Source organism: Cucurbita moschata, unplaced genomic scaffold (genome assembly GCF_002738365.1).
Source record: "Cucurbita moschata cultivar Rifu unplaced genomic scaffold, Cmos_1.0 Cmo_Scf00004, whole genome shotgun sequence".
NCBI lineage: Eukaryota > Viridiplantae > Streptophyta > Magnoliopsida > Cucurbitales > Cucurbitaceae > Cucurbita > Cucurbita moschata.
In genome coordinates this window covers 3009239-3019014 of record NW_019268520.1, presented here as the reverse complement: position 1 = coordinate 3019014, position 9776 = coordinate 3009239, and the positions used below count along the sequence as shown (strand labels likewise).

The following is a 9776-nucleotide window of genomic DNA, read 5'->3' as shown; positions in this document are numbered from 1 at the left end:
TTTTTTTTTTTTTTTTTTTTTTTTTTTTTTTTTTTTTTTTTTTTTTTTTTTTTTTTTTTTTTTTTTTTTTTTTTTTTTTTTTGCATGTGAGGAAGATTGAAGAATTAGGGATTGAATTGACTTTGAATATATATATTTTTTTTAAAAAAAGAAAAGAAAAAAAATACTTTTAAAATATTTATTTTATCTTATTTTGATCCTTACTTTTATTTTAAATTTAACAAATAATGACATAATTTCAATATATATATATATATATTTGTATATAAATACTTCTAAAATATTTATTTTATCCTATTTTGATCCTTACTTTTATTTTAAATTTAACAAATAATGACATAATTTCAATAAATAAATAAATAAAAATATATATACTTTTAAAATATTTATTTTACCCTATTTTGATCCTTACTTTTATTTTAAATTTAACAAATAATGACATAATTTTAAAAAATAAAATAAAATAAATATATATATATATATTAATTTTATAAATAAGAGCATAATTTCAAGTTAAAAATGGTTAGAAAAACAAGATTATTTTTCTGATATTTAAAAATTAAAAAATATTAAAATGAAATAAAATTTAAAATTTAAAAATAAAAATAAAAATAATAAAATTTAAGAGCTAACTTGTACCATACTTTAAACAAAAATATTAAAATGAAAACAAAATCTAAGTTGGAATACATTTAATCCTAATAATGTGAAAACAAAATTGAAGTCAAAACCGGTTTTTTATTGCATCATTCTTCACGTTCACTCGAAAGTTTTTAATTTTTTTTTTTTAAATTTCGACTATTGTAGAGTGGAGATCGAATCATCGACCTTTTAAATAATAATTAGTATCTTATCCACTGAACTATACTTGAAATGACCCTTAACCTAATTATTAAAAGTTTCGAGAGAGTTTGCAAAAGAATTTAATTATTTTTTTATTATAAAATTAATCTTAATTTCTAAAACGATATGAAACAAATTTTTATAAACAACCAGCACGTTTTAAAAAATAAATTTAATAGATTATTTCACAATAAATAAATAAATAAATAAATATATATATATATATATATATAGGTCAAACAAACGTTGCATGAAGCAATCTCGTAGATTTGAATTGGAGTAAAATTGAAGTTAGGTTATTGAAACAAAGGCTTCCATTCCCATTTATTGACTTTTTTTCCAATGATTAATTTAATTTACTCGTGTAACTGTAAATTTAAAAACGCTTAGCTAATATAATGAAAATTCTAATTTCGATGACACTCGTTTACGGGAGTTATGTTAAAGAAATCGTTTTTGTAAAATGTTCGTTAAGTTTCAAGTGTTCTGTGCAGATGTTGAAAGAAGAACAAAAAAAAACGTGACCAGCAGCAACCACATTTGAAAATATAAAATTAATAACACGACCAAAAGTTTGTAACGGTGAGGATCAAGTAAACGAATTTTTCAAACAGTAGTGGTTAAAATGTCAATTTTAAACGTTTAAGGACCAAAATGCTATCAAACTCAAATCTCGATCAAAAAAATAAAATAAATAGATTTTTCAAAAATAGGAAAAAAAAAAAGAGAGGCTAAATTTATGTTTAATATTTTTGTTATTAATGCCATAAAATAGCGTTTAAAATAAACAAGTTGAACATGTGCTTCAAAATCCAACTTCCTTAACATTATTATTATTATTATTTTCTCCTAAGTTTGAAGTCTCAAAGGTTTTGCTTCACATCTAATCCATCACACCTATTTTTCACTCATTAATTTATGTATTGCTTAAACTATAGATTATAAATTATGGCTCGATCGTCACAACATTTTGAACATGTCAGCGTCCAAACGACTACAATTATTCAATTACTGAATTTTTTTTAAGACATTATTGTAGCTTCGGTTTGAAAATTTGTTGATAACTAATAAAATAAGACCGTCAAATATCTTAGAAAGTGTACTTGCCTCTATCATTAGTTCAACGAATTTTTCTCGGTTGAGGAGTGGGAAGCAAGCTCCCTTTTAATTCCTTTGTCAACGGGGGATCCAAAGTCGTGTAATGGAAAACAAACTGTCTCTGAACTGAAAAATGTTAGTTCCTTTGTCAATGGGATCCGAAGTCGTGTAATGGGAAGCAGACTCGGAAGCAGGCTCGTCTCTAAACTAAAAAACTTCATTCCTTCTTCTCTGAACTAAAAATGTTAGTTCCTTTGTCGATGTGATCCAAAGCCGTGTTGTGACGACCCCAGCCCATTGCTAACATATACTGTCCTCTTTGGGCTTTCCCTTGAGGGGAGCTTTCCCTTTCGGGTTTCCTCTCAAAATTTTTAAAACGGGTCTACTAGGAAGAGATTTCTACACCTTAATATAAAGAATGTTTCGTTCTCCTCCCCAACCAATGTGAAGTCTCACACATGTAATGAGAAGCAGGCTCGTCTCTAAACTGAAAATGTCAATTCCTTTGTCGTTGAATCTGCTTAATCTTGCTACACTACATGATACGAGTGCCAAACGAAGTTGAAGTGGACACAATTAGTACAAAGAACATCTCTCAAGCTTAAGTACGAGTGATTCAGACACGTGCTCGACTCGACTCGACTGTTTCAGCTTAGAGAAGAGAAGAAAAGAAAACGATGAACAGCATCAACTTATTGAATTAGAGAGTTCAAAAAGACAGTGGGTGGGTTCTTTATTAATGTCCCTAAGTTGTTCCACCTAAACCTACAAACAAATATGAACAACAAAAGGAAGAATCAAGTTTGATGGTTGGTACAAATCAGAGGCCAAATTCCTCAAGCTGTGGCACTAAGAATTTGCTCTATTTCCTCCAGCGACCGCCCCTTCGTCTCGACGATATTACGAGCTACATACAATACAGCAAGCAAACAGACGACGCCGAATCCGAAGTACACCGTACTAATGCCAAACTTGTTTACGAAACTCAGGAAATAGAGGCCGATGAAGAAGTTCGAGATCTGTTACGGGAGGCAATACAGTAAACTTCACTAACAAAACGAAAGCGAAAGCATATATAAACTAGGCGTTATGGCCTCAAACTCTCCGTAGTTGATCTAGCCTGATAACGTGTGTGTGTGTTCGGATTGCTCTTTCAAGTACGTAAACTGATATCAAAATGCATTATTTCGAAAAACTTACCCAATGAGTTCCTAAAGATAAAGCAACAGCTTTTGCTCGGATTCTCGACGCAAATATTTCTGGTAGAAGAAGGCCCGGGACCGGACCTGCCCCAAGCGAGAACGATAACACGTAGCTGCAAAATGGAGTTCAAATTTATCATCCAAACATGACAAAAGACCCATACAAGCAAGCCATTTGACTAAGAGAATATGAACTGTCTTACAGAACAGTCCCAAGAACAGCTAGGGTGCCAGAATAGGGTGCCAAGGCGCTCCAACTAAAGGTCAAAGAGAGCAGCAACATAGATGCAGCCTAAAACAGTCACCAAGGCTAATGTCATCTCTTTCGATTCAGATTAATCGTTCGTGTCGACCGATAAGTAAATAACATACCATTCCACAAAAGCTAATTGTTAGAAGACTTTTCCGTCCCTGGCGATCCATTAAAGAAGATGCAATAGTCGTGCCTGGAAGGAAGAAGATTACTCGTCTCGTTTTACAAAAGAACATGTCGATACACAGACACTAGTGTCCCAAGACGACTCAGTAAAAGGAAGACCAAGAACTAACCAAAGACATTAGCTGCTGCAACGAGAGCACTCGCTGCAATGTCGGAAGCAACTCCAGCGCTACGAAATACCGAAGTCGAATAATATACGACGGCGTTAATCCCGGAAAGCTGCTGGAACAGGAAGAGTGCAGCACCAATGCTAACAACTGCAACAAAATATGTTAGTTAGCAACCAGAAAAGCTTTTGAAGAGGCTAAACTCTCAAAATTTGTGGCAACTAAGAAACACAGCCAGACCTAGCAATGAACCATCTGATTCATTTTTATGAAGCATAATTCTCGAAATCATAAAATGCAAAAACTCGAACTTAAATCAAAATACTTAATAGCATGGCAATGCATTTTTACAAAACTTCTACCCTAAGCACACGCAAAGGAGCCGTAGACAATCAAGTAAAATCCAATCCACGAAATAATTTGATCTATGGACAGCATCTTTGTTGTGATATCCCACATCGATTGGAGACGAGAATGAAACACCCTTTCTAAGAGTGTGGAAACCTCTCCCTAGCAGAGGCGTTTTAAAAACCTTAAGGGGAAGCCCAAAAGGGAAAGCCCAAAGAAGACAATATCTGCTCGCGGTGGGCCTAGGCCATTACAAATGGTATCAAAGCCAGGTACCGGGCGATGTGCTAGCAAGGAGGTTGTTCTCCGAAGGGAGGTGGATTTGGTGGGAGTCCCACATCAATTGGAGAAAGGAACGAGTGCCAGCAAGGAGGTTGTTCTCCGAAGGGAGGTGGATTTGGTGGGAGTCCCACATCAATTGGAGAAAGGAACGAGTGCCAGCAAGGAGGTTGTTCTCCGAAGGGAAGTGGATTTGGTGCGAGTTCCACATCAATTGGAGAAAGGAACGAGTGCCAGCGAGGACGTTGGGCCCTGAAGGGGGGTGGATTGTGATATCCCACATCGGTTGGGTAGGAGAACGAAACACCCTATATAAGGGTATGGAAACCTCTCCCTAGCAGACACGTTTTAAAAATCTTGAGGGGAAGCTTGAAAGGGAAAGCCCAAAAAGGATAATATCTGCTGGCGGCGGGCCTGGGCCGTTACAGTTGTGGTAAAGGTTGTAATGCTAGAAGAATCATTACTGCAGGGCATAGAGGGGAGGTCATAAGCATCCATACCGTAAAATCGATTTTCGACAAAGGGAAAAAGCATAAAAGATCACAAATATAGTTAAACAAGACAAATTTGAGCAAATTATAGGGATTACTCTTCCAATAGCGGCTACTGAACAGATCAGACCACCCTGCTTCAGGTTCAACAGAACCTTGGCTGGCTGCTGTGAAGTCTTGAATAACTTCTACTACTCTATCTTTTCCATAGAGTGTTTTAATAGCTCTCTCAGCCTCTGGGAGTCTCCCTTGCTGCACAAAACAATCGACACACCACTTTATGCTTCGCTACAAGTACGTGCAGCTATGTATAACTACAAAATAATGTATTGTACAATTTATGGTAACCTGATAAAGCCAACGTGGACTTTCGGGAGATATCGCCATTCCAACTGCCAATAGAACGGCTGGAACCATAGATATACCGAACATCGTCCTCCACCTGATAAAAGAATTTGCACATGTTAATAGAATGGCTGAGGCACCACAAAGATGAGATATCAACCAGATGCATTCAGATATGGCATGACTGCCTATTCATACATTTATAGCTTAAGGACCTATTGTACAAGTTGAGTCATTTACTATATCTATTGTACAAGATGAGCAACACATACCAAGCAGGGTTGCCCACCAAAGGTAATCCAGCTACCAACGCTGCAAGGATTCCAACGCATATAAACAGTTGATTCACAGATCCAAGCGTTCCACGAATTTCAGTTGGTGAAATCTGCATATTTTTTTGAACATAAGACGGAATTTGATCGTAATATCAAACGCTTAGTGAAAACTTTTAAGAACAGATACCTCAGATATGTAAAGTGGGACAATAGCTGATGAAATACCAATGCCAAGGCCTGTGAGTAGGCGCCCAATTATCATAGTTTGCACACTCTGAGCAGTAGCACTGAAATTTTCGACATAGATTTAAGCATTTGCTTTCGAAAGACAATAACATTTTCATACGACGATATACGATACCGATACTGACCATAGAATTGCTCCAACTGTGAGCGGGATTGCATCCAACTGAAAGCTCCTAGTTCTGCCGAACTTGTCAGCGAACGTCCCGCCAACAAAAGATCCAATTGTGGCACCAATAAGGAGTGTACTGACTATCCATCCTATAAAAAGTTAAGCTTGAGAGTCATCGAGACGACACTAAAATACGAGCTTAGTGTAAAATTTAGTTTCCGATTCACAAGAAAGTAGCTTCCTAAGAGAATTTCACATTTCTTAACTATATTACAGTCCTTACCTTGTACAACAGTATTTTCCAAAATTCCAAGATCCTTGGAGAGGAACTCGAGCGCACCGTTTACGACCCTGAAACGAACAAACAATGAAACTGTAAATGAACAAACCGTTTACGACCCTGCAAATATGTTTAAGCCACGAAAATAGTACCCGAGGTGGTAACCGAATAATATGGCTCCTAAACAAGCAACGCCAACAAATGGTAGAACAGTTCCAGAAGATTTATTGTTAGGCTTGGCAGGAACAACATCCCCCACATCCTCATCTGCAATATAAGTTAGTGGTAAGAATGCATCTTGGCTTTAAACGTCTTTGCAAAGAATCGATGCCACACAAACAAAGCCTACCTATGACATACGAGTATCAAAAGCGACCCACAACGGAACAGCATATCAGACGATATTATAGTAATCTTATTACTTCCTAACAAAGAATCTGTTAGAAATTACGAACCTTCACAATGGTATGATATTGTTCATTTTGAGATAAGCGCTCATGGCTTTACTTTACTTTGGGCTTCCCCATAAGGCCTCGCCTCGTACCAATGGAGATGTATTCCTTACTTATAAACCCATGATCATTTACAGGACTCAACCAACATTTTCCGAAGAAATCATTATTGCAAGCAGGCCATAAAAATCGAGACAAGATTATGGAATTCCACCTTTTGAAGAACAGGTGCGTTTGATCAATGCCAAACAAAGATGTGAAGGAAGTGCACAATCACAATCATCTTATGAAGGATTGTCATAATTAAAATGGCACAAACAAAGCAACGAACATTCGTAAGCAACAACACGATCACTTCGCAACACGTAAATGGTTGACTTCTTAAAATAAAACCATGCAGAAAAGAGCATTCAGAAGTTAAGATCAATTCAAGACAAATATAATGTTCTTGAGTGTGAATTTGAAATAATTTTTGGAAGAGTGAAGAGTTTTTGGCTTATTAAATGCACTTTTCAAAGATTTCAAAGCTAGACAATAAAAATCACTTCATTAGTGTTTCGTCCAAAAGTACTTACAGAAGAAGCACTTTCACTTTAGGAAGAAGCAGTCTAAATGCACTTTAAAATGATTTTTAGTGTTATTAGAAACTTTAAAATCATGTTTGACCATGCAGCCAAACAGCATGTTTTTTATTACTTAACACCAATTAAAAAGCCATACCAAACTCACACACAATTTATAACGACCCAAGCCCACCGCTAGGTCTTTTTTGGGCTTTCCCTTTCGGGCATCCCCTAGGCAAAGGTTTCCACAGCCTTATAAAGGGTATTTCATTCTCCTCCCCCAACCGATGCGGGATCTCCTAATCCACCCCCCTTCGAGGCACATATGTGGGACCTCCTAGTCCACCCCCCTTCGAGGCACATATGTGGGACCTCCTAGTCCACCCCTTTGATCCCCAGCATCCCTGTTGGCACACCGCTTCGTGTCCACACTGCCTCATTGGAACATTGCCCGGTGTCTAGCTCTGATACAATTTGTAAAGGTCCAAGCCCACCACGGGCAGATATTGTCCTCTTTGGCGACACCCCTCAAGGTTTTTTAAAACGTGTCTGCTAGGGAGAGGTTTCCACGACCCTTAAGGGTGTTTCGTTCTCCTCCCCCAACCAATCCAACCAATCCAATGTCGGATCTCACAATTGAGATGGAAACATGTGAACACACTTCAACAAACACAATTACATGCCAAACTTGAACATCAGTGAAACAAAACAAGTTCAATAGATCATCCACAAGAAGCAGAAGCAGAAGCAGACACAGAACAAAGATCAAACGAAGATAGATATTGAATCGAGCAAGGTAGATATAGAGAGAGAGTACCATAAGCATGTGTCTTGAGTGACTTGTAATTAGCAGACGAGCGAGAAACGCCATCAAATCCAAGCCGAACACGCCTCATCTCAGTCTCCATGATTTCAGAACCAAAACTCAAACCACAGAAACCACTTCTTTCAGTCATTCGAAGCTTTCCCAATCCCAAACGCCTTCCAGATTCCCCCAAAACCCTCCGGTTTTGAAACCCAGAAGAAGAACAACAACTTACGCCACTTTTGACCAACGCCGAAGCCTGCATTCTTAACTCCACTGAGAAAATTCCACACCCCAAAAAGTCAAATCCATAAATGAAGCAATCAAACTCAAATCTAAATCAATAAACTACTCCCAAACACACAAAACCCAAATGGGTACACACAAAACCCAAATGGGTACTCACAAAACCCAAATGGGTACTCGATTCAAACCAAAAAAACAGGGAGAAATCCACATACCCGAAATGAAACCCACAAAGCAAATCGGTTGATTTCTTGCGATCAATCAATTTCTCCGATCTCTTCTTCGTTATCTCAAATGGGTTTTGTCAGTGACAGCGAAGAACTGCGTTGAAGAATCCGCAAGAGGAAAAGAGAGAGTAAAAGGGGCGCAGCGATAACAAAAACAACGAAAAAGTACACCAAACAGAGACTCGGATTGTTTACGGCTGATTCCACTTTCTTTATTAACCTTCTTCCCAATGGTATCAATCGGATTGGATTGCTCATAAACTTTAATTCGATGAAATGCATTAATTAACTTAACCTTCACATGATCCGAAAAGATGAGGATCCCGTTGTTTACTCCACAGTCGAATCGAGGCTGAGCCATCGCAACAAACTGCCGATAGAATTTTACGGATCGTGAAGAATTTAATTTCAAAGCCTAATGTATAATCTTTAATTAGTTACATGATCCAAATGCATTCAACTAAATACTTTTTAATATTAAAATAAATATATTAAATTATAAATTATTTGATTTATTAGAGTAAAATTTTAAACTTTTCATTTTGTGTCATGTCGTTCAAAATTTTAAATTTTTTTTGTCAATTTTAAAAGTTTAGTAACTAAATAGACACAAATTTTTAAATTTAAAAATTGGGTAAATGTAAAGTAAATTAAGAGATTAATTTATATTTTGATTGGTTAATTCTATTTCTATTTTTTTAAAAAAATTGCCATAAATCAAGAAAATTAATATTCAAAAAATGGAAAATGGAAATTAATATTTTTTAAAATGTTATGTCATTATTAATTTACCCAATTTAAATGGATATTATTTTTTTAATTTAAATTTTAGTTAATTTATGAAAATTTTAAAATATCTATTTTAGTCTAAAAATTTAAAGTTTATTTTTTTTTCCTTAATTTTTTTTAAATATCTATTTTAGTACTTTAATTAATTATTATTTGAATTTGAACGTATATCATTAAATTAATATTTTTTTAAAATATAAAATTAAAGTAGGAAAATAGAAATTAATTGCAAATTAAAATTGAAATTATAAAGATTTAGTTAAATGATTGGGGAATGAAGGGTCGGTAGATGGATAAATTTGGTGATGGAAGCAAATGAGACAGTTTTATCTTGTCGTGCCTCCGTGGATCCACGTCATACTTCTGACAACTCTGTTTTCAGTCCACGTGGAATTCTTTTAACCGCTTCCCAAACTTGGTAATCCCTTCTAGAAATTTACTGTAACGGTAAAAATTATTATTTTTTATTTTAGTGATAAAAATTTTGACCTAAAAAAAGACAAAAATCATAGGGCATCAGACGTCCCACATCCAATCAAACGTGGGACCCACCTCAATAAGATGAACGTTGGAGAAGTGTTGTAGAAGTGAAACCGGAAGCACTGGATCTTTCCCCCCCCCCCCCCCCCCCC

General features: G+C 35.9%; 1 protein-coding gene across 1 annotated transcript; it reads right to left on the bottom strand.

Annotated features, from left to right (window-relative positions):
- Positions 1-2607: 2607 nt before the first annotated feature.
- Positions 2608-8714, bottom strand: LOC111441620 (plastidic glucose transporter 4). The gene is made up of 14 exons (XM_023078675.1): positions 8344-8714; positions 7895-8158; positions 6215-6329; positions 6066-6133; positions 5799-5931; positions 5615-5714; positions 5425-5537; positions 5156-5249; positions 4906-5059; positions 3693-3839; positions 3516-3589; positions 3347-3435; positions 3142-3256; positions 2608-2960 (listed from the first exon to the last, which is right to left on the bottom strand). Exons 2-14 carry the CDS (start codon positions 8145-8147, stop codon positions 2778-2780), a joined length of 1638 nt encoding a protein of 545 aa, XP_022934443.1. The 5' UTR covers positions 8148-8158; positions 8344-8714; the 3' UTR covers positions 2608-2777.
- Positions 8715-9776: the final 1062 nt, after the last annotated feature.